The sequence below is a fragment of the Malus domestica genome, chromosome 16, assembly GCF_042453785.1.
Source record: "Malus domestica chromosome 16, GDT2T_hap1".
NCBI classification, from domain to species: domain Eukaryota; kingdom Viridiplantae; phylum Streptophyta; class Magnoliopsida; order Rosales; family Rosaceae; genus Malus; species Malus domestica.
In genome coordinates this window covers 3060322-3078728 of record NC_091676.1, presented here as the reverse complement: position 1 = coordinate 3078728, position 18407 = coordinate 3060322, and the positions used below count along the sequence as shown (strand labels likewise).

Genomic DNA, 18407 nt, shown 5'->3' with positions numbered 1-18407 from the left:
CCTCTCTACATTTCGTAGTTCAGAGCCTACAAACTAAGAAATTCGGACCACTCATTTTAAATCTTTCGACACCCATTAGCCCATCTCGTTGACCTACCTCACACAAACCAAGAGTTCACATCTTGATCCCTCTCTTAAACGGCCTGAATTTCTTAATCCGTCTGCTCCAGACTGCAAGATTCAGAGAGGATCTGAATTCTACCCACTCCCATCCCATGGCCCTACGTTACAGTAGATCCACGTTTAGACACGTGGAACTGGTCCCAATTCTCCACTTGGGAGGACAAGATAGATTCATCGATCTCCCTTCTGAATACCTAAATTTAGCTTTGGCCTTCACTTTCATATTCTATTTAAGGAACTGCTTAGTCACAAATTTTTGTACTGAACCCTAAAATTTATTCCCAAGTTTTCACTTCTCACTAGGCAGCTGCCTCTCCACGTACGTTTTCCATATATTTTCACATTCTTCATATGAGAGCAAGGAGATCACCAATGGCTGCTATCACCTTAGACACAACTTTCAAGCCAACAACCAACGAAGTACTCGACTCCCCTCATGATCAACAATATGAGACTGTGATCGAGGAAATTGAAGGGCTTATAAAAGTGTACAAGGATGGACACGTGGAGAGACCTCAGATCGTGCCATGTGTCACAGGCGCAGTAGCTCCGGAGCTAGGCGTGACATCGAAGGACGTGGTCATCGACAAGTTCACAAACATCTGGTCACGTTTCTACGTGCCCAAATGCCAAGAAAATAACAAGATGAAGCTCCCTTTGCTAGTATACTTTCATGGAGGTGGGTTTTGTGTTGGCTCAGCCGCTTGGAGTTGTTACCATGATTTTTTAGCAAAGCTAGCCTCCAAACTCGGTTGCTTAATCATGTCGGTAAATTACCGATTGGTCCCTGAACACCCTCTCCCAGCTGCATATGAAGATGGATTCAACTCCATCATGTGGCTGAAACAACAAGCTCTAAGTCAACGTGGAGCTAATAATAATAATACATGGTGGTCAATGCAATGTGACTTTTCCAGAATCTTCCTGGTGGGTGATAGTGCGGGTGCCAATATAGCCCATAATGTGGCCACCAGACTTTACACGCGAGGAGGTTCGGTGTTTGAATCACCTTCTACTGATCAGTATCGCTTGCATCAGTCAAATTCTTACCGTCCATGTGACGAAGGGATTATAAGCTCAACTAAGCCTTTGATTGTTAAAGGTACAATTTTGCTGCAACCCTTTTTTGGGGGAGAGGCTAGGACAAGTTCTGAGAAGTACAATATGGTGAAGCAACCTCGGTCTGTGCTGAGCGTGGCAGCCTCTGATTCTTATTGGCGATTGGCGCTGCCACGTGGCGCTAATCGAGACCATCCATTTTGCAATTCTATGAAGAGTAGTAGTGACGGTGGTACTCTAAAGGCTGGTTGGCCTACTATGGTATGCATTTCAGAGATGGATATATTGAAAGATAGGAACTTGGAGTTTTGTGAAGCATTGAGGAAAAGAGGAGATGGTAAGATGAAGGTGGAATATGTGGTGTATAAAGGTGTTGGGCATGCATTTCAGGTGCTGGATAAGTCTGAGCTCTCGAAAACTCGATCGCATGAGATGATAAATCATATTAAGGCCTTTGTTAATTGTAATTAATTAGTTCCCTTGTGAGCTGTGACCATATATATATGATTAGCAAACCCTAGCTTGTATAGCCATGTAAAATGCATATATTTATAATCAAAAGAATATCAGTTGTGTCTGTATAAAAGTTGAAAAATGAAAAATTAAATCAGGTATGTTTCATGATCTTTTCTTTCTTCTGGGTCTTGTCCATGTCATGACGTCATTGTGTGTATGAGAGAGACGTAAACGATGAAGTAAGATCTATTTTAGGGTAACGATAGGAACAATTAATATATGGAGTGATTTTTCATTGTACTTGGAACAATAGTCACCTGACATTATTTTACTCAATTATAACACGTGAATTTGTTTAATATAACCTGAAAATGAAATATATCCGCATCGTTCATCTTTTTTTATAATACGTGAGATGATGCATAATTTGTCCAATGTTCTAGGCCTAGAACATGGGTTCATCAACTTTCATTAGGCCCTTTAAAAATATGTTCTAGGTACTTATAAAAATTTATCCATCACCAAATTTGAATCCCAATGGAAAATTAGTTCATCAACTTTCATTAGGCCTTTTAGCACCCAAAAAAAACATGAAACTTTTCAGGAAAATGAAGAAAAAAAAACAAACTCATCATTCTATCAAACCACAACAACCGTAAAACTGATCATTCAAAATTCATAAAAAGGTACCCGTAATATAATCACTCAACCATATGATGATTAAATCTGTTTCCTCTTTGGACGAAGCATGGACAGCATTAACAATGGCGGCCATCACCAGATTAATGTCATAGGACTTTCTCTCAATCTTCTTGATATGCATATTCTTTTAAATCCTTAATGATTATCTTGTACCAGTTGATCGAGGAAATAACAAATCACTGAGCAAAACAAGAGAGAGTTTAAGGACTATGCATCATGTGGTTGTTGTCGTTGTTGTTGTTGTGGCGGTGGTGTGAAAAAGTATTCATGAGATAGGCTTGAGATTTTTTATTTTTTTAATCGGTTTCTCTAACATTAGTGGAGCAAGAACGGAGGCAGCTAAGGCCTACTGAGGGCAGCTGGCCCTACTGAAGTTTTGTGCAGTGGAAAAAAACCCACGATGCTTCTTACAGGATTTGAATTTATCGTATTTAAGTACTTTAATTGATTAGTTGAAAATTTCAAATAATATGTATAATAAGCCATCATCGTGAAAACATGTTCACAAGTTGGCTTAATGACATTTAAAAAATATCACAAATGGCAGTACTTTTTAGTTAGAAAATTTATAAACCCTCATAATTTTTGTCATTTTTTTTTGTTACAAATGAGGAGGTCGAAGGGAAAGGAACATGAAGCTGAAGGCAATTCGAACTCTGGGATTATAATATTAATTGTTGGAAAACACGTACAGTATGATTCTCATACTATTTGAGTATGAACTGTCTATTATAATTATTCTAGATCATAGAAAATATGTCTATTCAATTGGTACACATTCTTAATAACGTGAGTTTATGATGGCCATCAAAACAAATTCATGCACATATATATCCTCCTCTTAGTCACAGGCTCACACTTAGTATATTAATTGGAGAAGGCCAAACATACATCTCCTGGCCCCTCGTGAAGGTTCGTGGTTGAGGTTTCTTCACGGGGCAGCAGATGGCGACCTTCGCCTATTAAACTTAGTTGTGTATTCTTGCTCAAATGAGTGTTCCAGGTGAATTTACTGTCGAGTTCTTTGCTGCAAAAACAAATGTTAATGATGAGTTGAATAATGCTAAAAACTAAAAAGGAATAAACGCAGATCATAGTGCACTGTGTCACACTATGCCCGTGCCCTAGCTAGCTCCAACCTGTATAAATTTTAATTAACTGGATATACTAGATCCATCATCAAATTCTTTAATCCTAAGATTACCAAAACTACAATAGTTCATGTGGTAAGAGTATTATCCCAAACCAAGATATACTGGAAATGGCAATTTTACAGACCATCGTGCGTAATTAAATGTCCGTTTAATTTTTATAAAAAAAAAGTGAAAAGAAAAAATGAAATAGTTATCAAACGATTCTTGATATATATATATATATATGCAGGTGTTTATAAACTACCTGAGTTTGAGACGGCATACTTCCTTTTCTTCTGCAACTTACAGGTCGTGAAGATCATGCATGGAATGCATTATTATCTAACGCTACTGAGCTAGACTTGATTGTTTGAAATAATGCTAATTCTGATTAAATGTAACATCCTTCTATGGCTCTATTTATAGGCCATGTCGTATGCATAACTCACCAGACCAAACTAATAGCAATGCAGTAAAACCAAGATTTCTAATACTATTTGGTGGTTGGAGAGGCACCAGGTGCGAACCATCGGTCGTAGGTTTACAGTGAGTGCCTCAACCCCGACGGTAAAGTCTGTCTTACCGCACGTCTCTCGTATGTATTCAGAGTAGTGCGTCCAATTTTACTTTTTATACACATTTCTCAATTGTGGGATATTAGATCGAATTAATTGAAGAAAATCAATAATCAAAATTAACAATTATGTGTGTGAAATAAAAATGAGGGTATAAACTTCTATATAATGTATGTGAATTTAGGTTTACTGAATTGAATTAAATATCTCAAACATTTTTATTTTAGCTAATATTTTGCTAAAATGATTTATGAAATACAACTTGAAAAATAAACACCTCAGATCGTTGAAGTTTGAAATAGAGTAGATTCCACAGCTAGTTTTTATTTAATACTAATTATAATTGGATTTACAGCTGCATCATGGGGAGAACTTGGAGCGGAGAATATGACAACACGACTCCAATCCAACATCCACCGACAAAGCCTCTCGAACAGTCGAATACCATTCGTTCCACATTCTGCTGAAACCCACCAAACTAAATTTTCACGTGGGTTGGCAGCTTAATTACTCTTTGAAAGAAAATATTTCAGTGTGACCATTACAATAGGTGATACAATGCTATATAAATAGTAGGATATGTATGTTAAAAAGTTAATAACTTAAAAAATAAAATTTCTCACCACTTACATAAAAACACGTGATGTACCATCCGTGTTTCCATCACAACTAAAAATTCCTTTGAAAGATGCATCAACGTCTGCAACTTCAACCTCCTCCAAAAGATGCGTCAACGTCTGCAACTTCAACCTCCTCCAATCAAACATGTATCAGTCCATTTATTCGTCTGGGTCCTGTTCATTTTGTAATTCTCGCATCAGTAGAGGAGAGAGCTTCTCCCCTCTAACTTTAGGGTATATCGAAGTTGGAGATTCTACCGTACAATCGGAGATCATCAAGAGTTTCTTTCTCAATGACATCGACCGATCGATGTTTGCCACATGTTTAAAAGTGAACCACTTGTCCAATAAAATCTTGACCACGCGATGAATTAATGATAAAACAAGAAGAAATTTTTCAATATACCCGAAACATGAACAAGTACACAACATGTAATAATACAAGGAACTTAAAAAACCCCTCTCTACTTATATCATAACATATAGTGTATCTGCTTGTATTCCAGACACGTCGTGGACCGGGTCCTTTCCACAGTTTCAACCAAGATTTAACCTTATATTGAAACTCAAATCGAACATAATTTTAATTCACAAATTTAAATTGCTTATCAATCAGAAGCTCCATATTATTAAGTGATGAATAAAGGAGATCTCTAGTGTTCTTGCAACCAACAAAATATTAAATATTAAAAAAATATATAAGGATAATATTCACCAACAAATAAAAAGGTTCTTCAATTCTAAGACAATATTTTCCTACCGACGAAGACCCATCATAACAAAACAAGAAGCAAATATTGCAGAACAGAACACAAAATCTCAATGCTAATATTACACATTTTTTTCCCATATACCACAGGATAACGTAAAATCGCGGAAAGCCGAAAACAGTCCCGCATGTTAGGCACAAATTATTAGCACAGACTTACTCTCAGACGCTCCCGGCAACGAAGGAACATATTAACTACGTACTCTGATATGCAGAAATGATGCCTTCATCTTCAACATGAGCAATGAACACCTAAAGTGAAATAATCCTGGCTACTAGCTTGACATCATGACATGATCAATTGCCTGAAGTGCCTGGTTAGCGAAAAATCGAACGTCAACATCTGGGTCCTCGCTGAGCTCAACCAAAGAGGGACGAATTGTTTTCTCCACCACCTGTTAACATCAAAGAAAATTTAAGCCCAGGGAAGAAAGACTACAAAGAAAGTGAAACATTAAATAATAAATTACACTAGACTCGAGTAGGTACTTACAGACTGATCAACTATGGAGATAAGGGACTGCAGCACCTTTGCAACATTGAATTTGATGTTCGGTACTCTGAGGAAAGAACAAAGAATTTAGGCAAGTGAATGGAATAACTCCACTAGCATCATATCTTTCCTATTTGGGACACAGTACATGGTGTGTATATACCTGTCCTTTGCCGCATTGACAACCACTGGCAGCAGTTTTGAACATGTGATTTCTGAACCCATAACCGGGGCAAGGAGACAGATTGCACGCAGAATTGTCATTCGATACAAATAGTGTGGATTGTTTATCATCTCAAGGACCTGCCCAAATGACATAAATTCCTTAAAGAATAAAATAATGATGAAAACTACAAAGTCGAAAATGTGGTCCACAACTTCAGTGATTTTTAACTAATATATTCAAACATCCACAAGAAATCAAGAATAATGTGATGAGAAAAGTAGTTGTAGGCAAATCTTCTTACATAAAACCATTCTAAGCCCATAATTCTAATTGCCAAGAGGATATAAGCCGTAAAATCAAGACAAAAGAATGACTGTTTTTTAAACATATCTGGAATCTCCCATGGCAGAACTTGTGGCAACTGAATTAGTCAAAGCCATCAAACCAACCTGTGGAACAATATGTTGCATTGCCCATTCTGGACCAAACTCTTCTGCTAGACGCTTTAAATTGTTAGCAGCAGCATCACGAATTGAGTAGACCTGCAACAGATTCCAAGTATGATAAGCACAAATCACTAATGAGTAGACAGCCCGTCTTTCTTTCTTTGTGAGAGAGAGAGAGAGAGAGGGGGGAAGAGAAAAAAAAGTTAAAACATTTCTTCCCTCCAGGCTTATCATGAAGTGACTTTTAATCAAAATTAAGGAATACACTGACCTTGTCCTGCAACCACTGCATGCAAAGGGCACCAAGCTTATCATCAAAGAACCCTACACCCAGTTGACTTGCCAATAAAGGTATGTACTCTATTATTGCAAGTCGAACCCTCCAATGTCTATCCTCCGCAAGCTCAACTATGGCTGGTAATAAGGATTGAGATAGCAAATCGATCCCAATAACCTGTAATAATGACAAGCTTCAGCCTTCGCTTGAAAAGGTCTAAGTTCTTACCATTGATCTTTTGATAGGGAAAGACTAAAGAGTCCTAAATACTAAGGTCTAAAATTTGTGTTTCTCATGCATAGAATGATAGAAAGCAGAAATGGGGGGAAATTGAGAACATAATGCAAAAGGCACCGACATTTACTTTCTCAGTTTTAAACTGACCTGATTCACTTGATCAAGCTTGCTAATGATATTAAGGCGCACATCTGGAAATTCGTCCTTCAGGAGTGAAAGAAAAATGGGAAGGAGCTGCTCAATTGTTGCATCCTGCATTAACCCTAAGAATGAGATGTATGCAAGTAATGTAATTAAATGATCACAGACAGCACATCATAAGACTGACACCATTTGCAGGATAGAAACTACAGCACAACCATCCAGCTATCTCATCTATGTCATGGGGCAATTTGCAGGCCAAATCTATGAGTCACATAACAAAAACCAAGACAAATGGTTTACATGCAAGCACAAGCATCCCACATTGGCATGCAGACTTCTGAGTCAATTTGCAATTCTTATCACAAGAAGAGTCAATTTACAACAATGTAAATTAGCAGAATTTTTACTGCAATCCTAAAACCTTCTGGGCACAAAATACGAGATCGAGTGAGCTCATTATTTATTTTTATTTTTCCAAATTCCCAGATGTATGGAATATCCAACAGATATTCATCCACAAGCCCTCCAACCACAAATATTCATTTAATGTAGCAGTCATCTATACCTCATATCAGCAAGTTTATTGATTTGTCAAACTATTTTTAAATTTATAGATAAATAAAACTCAATTCCCTATTCCTCCAAAATTCCATGACAAATTATGATCTTCCCTAGATAACAACAACTGCACTAACCACTATACGACATTCTCACCTTTCCTAATACAAGGGCCATGCCCATTATAACTGAAGCCAAAGCAGACCGGACGTGTTGGGAAGAATCTGATGACAGCTCCTGCAAAGGTCATTGAGAAGCATTGAAATAGCAAAACACCAGTACAAAAGAATAAGTTGAAGTTAACAAAACACCACCAAGAAAGGGAAAACTTTGCATTAAAGCATGCATACCTTCACACAAGGAAGAATATGCTGAATTGCAAGTTCTGGACTTAAAATCCGGCAAAACTTGGTAACTTTGCCAGCAGCTGCTATGCGTACTTCAGCCTCATTATCTCGAAGCAATCGCACATATGCCGGAACCAGGTCCGTCCTTAAAGTACAACCACCATAAATAAAATATTTCAAAAGATATAAAACTATAATCACACCAGTGTAAAGATGAGAGTATGGCTTAGCAAAACAAAAAATCTGCCTGACAAATTGTGCGGTCAAACAGAATTTTATTTAAAAATAACTAGTTTAGAAAAAAGAAAAAGCCAATTCCTACTATCTTCCTTTTAGCATATGACTAGTATGACAATAAATACCTCGTATGCTCAGGCCCCACAGCTTCACAAAGCTCATATAGTTGATTTGCAACCATGTAACGCACACGCCAAGACTTATCCTATTCAGAAGAATAAAAAGATGTCAATGTGCAAAAAACAATTAGTGACAGTCCAAAATGTCATGTCCAACAGCTTCCATACATCCAGTCAGCCTTCATGTAAAACTAGAATGAATATGACCTTGATAACAATGCTTGTGGATATAAGAAAGCAAATGATAGACAATACTGCACACAAATATTAAGAAACCAAATGTAGAATTCAACATTATAAATAATACGTTTACCTGAGAGAAGTTAACGATAACGGGGAGGATATGTGCAACACAATCTTGGGGCTCCAACAACTTCCCCAAAGCAGCACAGCCCTCAACGGCCAAGAGTCGAACAGAATCTTGATCTAAAATGAAACTACTCGTAAGAATTTTAACTTAAACAGAATCTTCATCTAAATGAAACTAGTAATGATAAGTTTATATCCGAAAATTTGAGAATGTGAAGACAACATTCAATTACCATCTTGAGTAAGATCCTCAAATATAGACATGACATCAGCTTTCAGATGCGCAGGTTCAACAGTTGCTGCAAATTTTCCCAGGTTTGTAGCAGCAGACCTCCTAACCATAGGCATGTCATCTTGACACAACTGACTGTAAATTGATCGTAGTTCTGTCTTCAATGTATCTGGTGCACTAGGGTAGGCAATATGAAAAAGCCCACATGCAGAGACTCGAGCTGTAAACCATTCACCAGCTGCCAACCTCTGAGGAGAAATAGAATATAATGAGTACTCAAACAAAAGATTCACTGAGAGTAAAAGGATGGAAGACTCGAGCACATTGTAACACATAGACATCTGCATGACCGTGATGAACTGATGTTGTGATATAAATGCCAGTGCTGATACTTTTAAGATTATAAATGTAAAATTCCTTCACAGAACATGCAAAATCAAATGACCCAAATCTATTCGACACCTTTCATATGTCATCCTTGAACTATATAGCAAATATATTTGGTAAAGATCCATATAAGTGCGAAAGACTGATAATTTAATTATTTAGAAGTATCAACATGGCAGAGATGTAAAGATACACAAGGACCGCCCAGCGACAATTTGAATGCTAGCTTGGCGGTGAGGCAAATGGAAATAAAGCTTAGGACTAGAATAAAGTCATCATTCAGTCCCATCCCATCCTAAAACAAAATAAGTATTAAAAATTTTGAACACAGAAGAAAATGAGTTATCTAACCTTCACAAGAGGAATAAACCAGTTAACCAAATCACCCTCCCTCATCTGAGATCCAATCCTACATAAGGACTCCACAGCCTTGTCCCTCACACAGGTTTCCTCAACAGTGCAAAGGGTCTCCAGGGGCGGGAGCAACACATGTGCATGCTCCACACCCCCAACATATGGAATGAAGACCCCCAACTCCTCCGCCATTGCAAGAAGCACCTCATCGTCATCGTCATTGTTTTCGCTCAGAAAAGGGATTAACTCCTTACGGGTTCGCTCTTCCCCTAGCGCACGTGCAATTGTAGATAGCCTGCGGATTGAGTTCAACCGCAGCTGGATATCGTCATTTTTAAGCTCGTCTATGAGAACGGCTATTGGGTATAGCGGTTCCTCAACCACAGACATTGTAATTCAAACCTTTTCCAGAACCTTCAAACACCAAAACAAGTTATCATAAGTAAATTTGCAGAAATAATAACCATTAAGCCCATTATATTTTCATTTCGGTTAATAATTATAACTTCGATTCCAACGATTTACGAGCTACTAATGGAGCGCAATTAGGAAAAGAGTCAGATCAGCACTGTGAGATCTAAATCAAACCCTAGAATTCAAATCAATAATTCGAAAAATGTTCAAAAGAAAATGAAGATAACGACGATGAAATCTTGGATTCTGAAACCAGTAATTCATTGGTTCAGCTGAATTACTCTAAATTCCAGGAAATGAAAACAAAAAATTGGAATTTAGAATTTGATTTCTCCTTTTTCTCACTTAGTTTTCTCAGCAATCAAACAGATGCCAAAAAGCAAGTTAGAGAAATTAATGAAGCAAAAAATTTCAGAAAATTTTGAATTTACAAAGACGAAATCGATGAAACTTAGATGCGGCAACGGTCTTACCGATCTCAGTGCCCTTCCCGCCGGCTGCCTCTGATTCGACAATCTGTTGGAGCGGAGAGGCGGAGAGAGAGAGAGAGAGACAGAGAGAGACAGAGAGAGAGAGGAGACGACCACGAGAGTATCGTTATTATGGTTCTTTTTTGTTTCCTAGGCCCATCTTTACAGAAAGCATTAGTGGGCCATAAAGTAGAAGAACGTACACTAGCCCATCTTTATTGGGCTTCACATGCCTTGGCCCAATCATGTGCAATCATCTTTAGTGGAAATTTTCCATAGCACATCTTTCTTTATGAGTGGACGATTGAGATTTAGTTTAACACGTCCAAAAATGTGCAGATAGGCAAAGCTCTCACGCTTAGTGCCCGTTTGAGACCCGTTTGATAAGAAGTGCTTTTGCTAGAAGCAATTTTGTTAAAAATGAATCACAAGTTGATGAGAGCATGAATTTTGCATGAGCTTATAAAAGTAAAATGTTAACTCTCTACATTGCCAATTAGTTTTAGGGGTTTTTTTAACTTTAATCCTTCAAGAAAATTTAAATTTAAAATAAACCTGGTGTTAGATTACATATTAATTATAATTCCTTGATGTGTCCTTAATTCAAAATAATTAATGTGCATTTTATTTAATGTCTCCCATTGAATATTTAAATTTATTAACATACAAATTTTAATTTATTTTTTTGACCAAAAAAGAGTTTTTTAATGTTTTTTAATTTTATTTAACATTATTCAAACTTGAAAGACTCAATTAATGTACTTAAATGTTAGTACCGAAATGTATTATATTGAACTAATGTATTTAAATGTTAATATTGAAATGTATGTACCAAAATATATGCACCGAAATGTATTATATTAAATTAATGTACCTAAATGTGTGTACTGAATTATACGCACTGAAATGTATTATATTGAATTAATGTACCTAAATATTGTATCGAAACGTATGTACCGAAATATGTGTACCTAATTGTACGCACCGAAATGTATTATAATGAATTTAATATACCTAAAAAAGAAGACAAAATACATCGAAAATATATTGTATGACAAAAATTAGTTTACCTAAATGTTTACAACAAAATATATTACGATAAATGAAATAAACATCAAGGGACTAAAATTAGATTTTGATCTTACTCATGTTTTTAATCTAAAAGTCATATTTGCCAAGGATTAAAATGAAGTTTTCTATTAGTTTTATAGTTAACCTCAGCTTCCTTAAATATACAAGGGGCGTAACAACAAAAATATTCATCGGTAACGGTACGTACTAAAGCTTCGAAAAATCAAGAAAATGTAACAGAGGGAACAAGAGAATGAAGCTTATTGTTTAGTTTTCAGTATACCTTCAAGCCGAAGGAAAAAAAGCCTTCATACATAACACATGAACTGGTAACAATTTATAACAAATGAGATCCAACCTTGGCCAAATCCTTGGATCAAAATCAAAATTATGTACCAACCTTAAAAAACCACTCTTTAGTTCTTCAACCGCAAACTCCTAAATAGTTTGGTCCAGAACCCGACAACCTCCTCCTTGGCTTCAACAGGATCCTTAAAATTTGCCTTCTCACTCAGCTCTTCGAATTCATCCACCAGATTTTGAAGCCGAGCCACAAACTCAATCAGAAGCGATGCAAATGTTGCCAAAGATAAGGAGCTGGCGCTTTCGTAAACTTTTGATTCTTCAGGTTCCTGCTGCACAGCGTGCGCGTTGAATGAGAGGCGTGGTCATGATATTGGTCGTTTTAAAAGACTTTCTGTAGATATCCATTGTTGATTGGAAGGATCAGCAGTCGTGCTTGGATTCTGAGAATCCCAATATTCACTGAGAGAATCGATCACCACCTGTTTATTTTCGTTGTCTTTATCGACAAAATGCACATGATCTTCGTATTCCCTGGGACGTACTGCAGGTCCCCAGCTCTCTGAATTGACAAGAAGGTAAGAATATTTGTCTATTTTCATCTGCAACTCTTCTGCTGCTTCATGCACATCGAAAAGTACGTCTTTGGGACTTAACTTTTCCATCTTTTCTACTTTGCTTCCTAGCTCACGTAATATTTTAGCACATTCCACACCAACTCTCTGGAGCTCCATGGCAAAAACCTGTCTCTTTTCGGCTGGTGCCTACAGAAACACATTCACAAAACCTGATGATGAAACTGAAAATTAAATTAATAATTAATCAATTGGGAAACTAAAAACAAAGGATTAAGAAGAAATCTGTGTTCTTAATCAGCTATAGGGTTTGCCATGTTGCATGGTTTGGCAAAATTTCTTATCTTCGACAGCAGGGAAATGGGATGCAAGGGTATTCTTCTATGCAAAGCCAAAACAAAAACCTTCAAATCCCTTCTTCAAATTATTTTCAGGTTACAGTGGAAATTTCTCATCAGCACTTCGCAGGCAGCGGATGCTCGATATCTTGGAGATCGAACATAAGTCTAAATTAATAGTACAAAAATTATTGCCTTAAACAAAATGTTTTTCAAGTAAAACCAAACTGCAGGGTTAGGATTTAAGGTATAATACTCATAGGCTCATTTTATCTTCAAACAAACAGCATGAACTGCAAGATTCATCTCCTATAAATGAGATTACGAATTTAATGCTGCTATCTACAGTTCCTTTTGGGATGTGATATCCCCACACCCCTTTTTACTTCTCTCACATCCTTCTAATTTTCGGCCGTTGGATCGGATGAATTGAAGAAGATCAAATGACAGAAATTAACAAGGGGTGTGAGAAAAGTAAAAAGGGGTGTGTGGATAGTACACCCCTTCCTTTTTCTTCTGCTATGTACATTCTGCAAAATCACAGAGGAGGAAAAATAAATATTTACCTGGATTTCTGAAAGTATGCATCCGTGCATCGCCATGACCATGAAAGCACAATGCCTCAGTGAACCGGCAACTTTGACATAGTGTACCCAGGGATAATTGAATGACTTATATGGGCCATGGGGTGGCTCCCATACAGCAAAGCCTAACTGCAAAAATAATATCAATTCGATTTGGTTGAATTAGAAGTTCCTGCATTTCTCAGTTCAAATTCAGAGGACTAGAAGTGGAATTGTTATATCAACACACCAGAGTTTCCTCTTCGCTTGAAGATTGTACAGCTGATCTATAGCCACTATACAACGGGTCATCAGAAGCTTGGTACGTGAGAATTTTGGAAGGAATTCTCTCGTATTCAACACATTGCAGATACTGATTAACAACACCTATAACAGAACAAAAGATCAACCATCAAAATCAATCCTGAAATTCAGCGTGAACTAAGATTATGTTGTAAACGAACCAACCTTCCAAAGAAGCAGCAACACCCCTGAAATTTTTCACCACCAGCTTATGGAGATCTTCCCCTGACCAGATAGGGTATATAAATATATTTACAATCAAACTAGTGGCGGCACCGACAGCAATAAGCAGCAATCGATAAATTGCTGTCTGAAAGAATAATGATGTTCCAGACACCATGACGATACAATATGTCAACAAGAATACCCGAAATCCGTATTCATATGGCTTCATTGACGGATAAAGCTTGGCGTAACTAGCACAAAATCCTAATTACCATAAAACCCAACATTCAAAATTCAGGAGATAAATGATGTATCATAAACAAAGTATCAAACTTCCCAACTGATACAGATTAATGATCAAATTATCAAGGTTTTTAAACTAGATTACCTGCTATAAACACACTAATTACAATTATAACTTCCTGCAGATCTCCGGCCAATACGGATAACTCTGCAATCCCAAGAGAAAGCCCGCCCGCTGATAACGTCCCCAAAGCACGATTAAAACCCTTGTTCAAGGTTGCACCTTTAGCATCAAAACGACATTAAACTCCACATTAGTCACACAAACTAGAACAGAACTCCACCAAAACGCAAAAACAAAAAAAGGGGTGATCTTTGAAGTAATACCTACGCTGAATTCAAAGACGACGACGACAGTGAGAATTGCCCAGATAGAATACTGGCTGACATCTTTGAGCGGCACTTTGAAAAATATTAGCAGCGACACGAGCGCCAACGTCAACCCCATCTTGATAGCAAAGATGGCTTTTCGAGGATCCGAATGACCCATTTGATATAACTTGATGAAAGTGCCCTGGAAATTGTTGCAGAAGTTGTTGAACCCATCGGAGATTCTTCGGAAGCAGCCGCATTTGACGTGCTCGTCGCCGGCCTCGGAGCTGTTGAAGCCCAAGTCGGAGTACCCTTTTCGCGACAGCAGCCGTTCCTTGCTTCTCTCGGCGAAGCTGTGGCGGAAGGACCCGATTTTGGCCGCCATTTTTCGTCGGAGAAGAAGGATTTGAAAAGTCGAGAAAAAAAAGCTCAGAATTTCAGATAAGGAAGAAGAAATGGCGAGCGGAACAGCGTACAAGAGACATTAGGCAAAACCGTGACAGGGGATGTAAATGTAATGATCACTATGCATATAAAGGCATAGGGATTTATACAGGATACGGCGTCGTTTGCTGGTTTGTACAGTTGAAAAGTTTGAGCTTGGAAGTTGGTTGAGTTGAATGGACGGTGGCATGACTTGCAGAGAGACGTGGAGAAACAAGAAAACCATGGAAAACGGATAAAACTGTGGACTGGTAGAGGAGACGAGGTTTTTTATTATTATTTTTATTCAGCTCATTCAACCCAAAAAAAAAAGCGTTAAAGACCACTTTGTCCCTTAATTTGTTCTGAATAATATTTCTTTTTAAATAAATCATATTTAAACTTGCAATTTACGCGAATCATAAGACTTTCATCACTAGATTATAATATGTTTGAATAAATAAAAATTTTATGATCTTAATTTTTATTGTTTTTTACTATAGATAGAAGAAAAATATATCAGACATAAATCATATATTTAAACTAGTAATTTATGCGAATCAAATCTAAGATTTTCATCACTAGATTATGTACGTTTGAATAAATAAAAAATTTATGATCTTAATTTTTATATTTTTTTACTATAAATAGAAGTAAAATATACAAGACAAAGAATGAAAGTGGAAAAAATGAGATGGACTATATGAATAACAAAATCACCAAAGTGAATTGTTATTGGATTTTTGTTTTTAGTTTTTTATTCCGAGTCTCATCTCTTCACCTTTTCTTTTTGTTCCATCACGCTTCATTACTCATTTCTCCCGCATATTTTACCTTGTTATTGTATTTTAAATTGAATGACTAAAAATAGAATGGTTATGAAAGGTGACCTAATTTTTGTATTTCAAATTGGATCAATTTGGTGGTTCTGTCTATTTTGTTAACAAGAGAATATTTGTTTAGAAGGTTCAATTACTACATTGGGCACCTAGTACAATGAGGTGGGAAGGACCACAATAAGGGAAATTAATACCTAAAAGTTTTTTTGAATGAAATGTTAATCGACTTTTTTTAATATAACAAGTAAATTCTGGAGTTAACCCACACAATAAGTTAATTATAATAATTTTGTATCAGTTGTTCATCTATGAAATAAATTGAACTTAATACTTTGTCACTTGCAAATTTAGTTTAACTTTACAACCGTATAACAAAATTATTAACATAGGAAAAAAAAGCTAATCGAAAATGAGAGCCATGCACAGGGGTGAGAAAGGTATTTTAACTCAAGAAGAAAGTAGGACATTATTGGTCGAGGACCCCAGGTTCATGCTCATCTCCACGTGTTGCTATCCAGTGGGCCTAAACTATTGACATTTTATTTGTGGGGCTGCCGCGACCATCAGGATACTTATCACGTGGGGAGAATATTCTCTTCCTTTCAAATCTTTCTTTATTTTTCTTATGATTAAACAAGGTTGGCATTTTGTATTAACATTTTAGAGAAAGAGAGAGACGAAAAGAAAAGTGAGAGACGAGGGAAGAGAAGAAAAAAGGATTGGATGAGAAAAGAATCCTACTCCCATTTGCCAAGGTATTTGTGTCTGGAGGACTTACTCCACAATCAATGAATCCGAATTTTAGAATCCAATATTAATAATCTATTAATTGGTCTGAGAGTTTATCATGTATGTGATATTATTGACACTATTCTATATTTTGGTGTTCGATTGAAAATGAAAGATTTGAACAAACAAAAAAACCTATACAAGTCCAATTTTTTAAGCCAATAGTAGGAATAGTCTAATTTATTATTGTAAGTCCAATTCCTTAAATTTAATTATTTAATTGTCAATATTTATCTCTTCAATAATCCAGTCGTACATGTCACATTAGGTGACTCCGACTGCCGTGTTATTTTACATTGATTCTACACCTGGCTTACATGATTTATACGTTATGACATGGCATATTTTGGGTTTCACTGCCCTTGTGCGTTGTTTATATATATATATATATATATATATATATATATATATATATTTATTACTATTTTCTGGAAATTATACGGGTTTTATAGTGAGTGGTTATTATGTTTATAAAAGATAAATGTGTTTTCAAATGTTTTATTTTTGCCCACTCACCCTTCTGTTTTGCGCCCCTCCAGATTCTAGGCAGTTGATTGTCTTTGGCGGCTCACGAGGACTTCACGGCGGTTCTGACATATCCAAAAATAAGTAGGGATCTTCTCCCTGTTTTGTATAATTAGCACTTAGTTGGTTTGACTGCACTGTTGGATTGCCTATGCTCTGAATACTTGTATTTGGTACTTGACCACTTTTACGCACTTATTTATTATCACTAGTTAGATTAGCTTAGGTTGGTTTTTATTTATTTGCATTTTCTTATTATCGTTTTCACTTTTGTTGCGCACTTGGCTACGTCACCCTCACGTGACAGCCAGCACGTCTCAACTTCGATCGGGGTGTGTCAGGTATAATGTTTGCAGATAGATTTATTGGTAGAATGTTTGCAGAGAGATTTATGTTAGTACATTAGTTTTTGGTTATAAGATATTAATTAATTTGTTTGGAATTGGAAAATGCATAATATTAGAAGATTTTAATTGATTTTTAATATATTTAGAAAATATAAAATGAGTATAGAAGATATAAAAATATATAACTAGATAACTAGACTCACTTTTAAAAACACACTACGTTTTTGAACCTCGATCTAAAAGTCCCAAAAAAATACTAAGAAACATAGGTAAAAACAAGTGATATACGATACATAAATTTGTGGATAAATTTTGAATATTCCATTGACTGATAGTTTAAGTTGAGTATATTTTGTTGATCAAAAAATAAATTCAGTATAATTTCACACGACACAAAAATAACACAACACGACACATTTTTTATAGATACAACATCAACAAAAACACTTGTTGTAAAGTATACTAATTAGTCTTCTTTTCAAAAAGGGGATAATTGGTGGCAACGGTTATTCACTATTTTCGGGCCCGAAGAGAGGATAATGAAATATGATTTGTATACACGAACTTCTTTATTTTGATATTTCCATCAAATAAATATTTAATTGTTTCAAGGTGAATATAAAACCTCTTACTTACAAATAAATAAAAATACTACTAAAATGTGATGGAAAAAATAAAGAACCTGTACCTGTACCCAAAAGAATTAGGAGTGCAGAGAATTAATAATAATATTTTTTTTTAATTGAAGAGTACTAATAAAAATTAGTAATTTCCATATTTCTTCTAGAAAAAATATTTTACAGACAAAATATATTATAACTCAAATAATCTATATTAATCTCTATTAATTAATGAAATCCTCTTTGTTAACAAAAAGAGGGTGACAAGACTATTTAGTATTCTATCATACAAAAAAAAATGATG

General features: G+C 36.1%; 3 protein-coding genes and 1 long non-coding RNA gene across 9 annotated transcripts; 1 reads left to right on the top strand and 3 right to left on the bottom strand.

Moving 5' to 3' along the window:
- The first annotated feature begins 376 nt into the window (after window positions 1–376).
- Window positions 377–1808, top strand: LOC103416462 (probable carboxylesterase 6). The gene has a single exon (XM_008354704.4). It carries the CDS (start codon window positions 475–477, stop codon window positions 1651–1653), a length of 1179 nt encoding a protein of 392 aa, XP_008352926.3. The 5' UTR covers window positions 377–474; the 3' UTR covers window positions 1654–1808.
- Window positions 1809–2979: 1171 nt separating this feature from the next.
- On the bottom strand, window positions 2980–4042 carry LOC114822191 (uncharacterized). Its single transcript, XR_003770349.2, has 2 exons — window positions 3739–4042; window positions 2980–3367 (listed from the first exon to the last, which is right to left on the bottom strand). It is a non-coding gene; the product is annotated as an uncharacterized lncRNA (long non-coding RNA).
- Window positions 4043–5327: 1285 nt separating this feature from the next.
- On the bottom strand, window positions 5328–10765 carry LOC103402718 (serine/threonine-protein phosphatase 2A 65 kDa regulatory subunit A beta isoform). Its single transcript, XM_008341472.4, has 13 exons — window positions 10631–10765; window positions 9741–10157; window positions 9004–9250; window positions 8775–8887; window positions 8468–8547; window positions 8109–8250; window positions 7915–7995; window positions 7204–7308; window positions 6814–6996; window positions 6546–6638; window positions 6094–6233; window positions 5931–5997; window positions 5328–5832 (listed from the first exon to the last, which is right to left on the bottom strand). Exons 2-13 carry the CDS (start codon window positions 10131–10133, stop codon window positions 5713–5715), a joined length of 1764 nt encoding a protein of 587 aa, XP_008339694.2. The 5' UTR covers window positions 10134–10157; window positions 10631–10765; the 3' UTR covers window positions 5328–5712.
- A 1187-nt stretch (window positions 10766–11952) lies between these two features.
- Window positions 11953–15249, bottom strand: LOC103425429 (aluminum-activated malate transporter 4). 6 transcript variants are annotated; one of them, XM_070816191.1, is made up of 6 exons: window positions 14576–15249; window positions 14334–14471; window positions 13946–14209; window positions 13728–13864; window positions 13481–13627; window positions 11953–13082 (listed from the first exon to the last, which is right to left on the bottom strand). In XM_070816191.1, the coding sequence occupies exons 1-6, from the start codon at window positions 14943–14945 to the stop codon at window positions 12996–12998; spliced, it is 1143 nt and encodes a 380-aa protein (XP_070672292.1). In that variant the 5' UTR covers window positions 14946–15249; the 3' UTR covers window positions 11953–12995. The 6 variants fall into 6 exon arrangements, with proteins under 6 accessions (XP_070672292.1, XP_070672293.1, XP_008361730.3 ...); XM_070816192.1 differs by having other exon boundaries at window positions 11953–13062; XM_008363508.4 differs by having other exon boundaries at window positions 11953–12765.
- Window positions 15250–18407: the final 3158 nt, after the last annotated feature.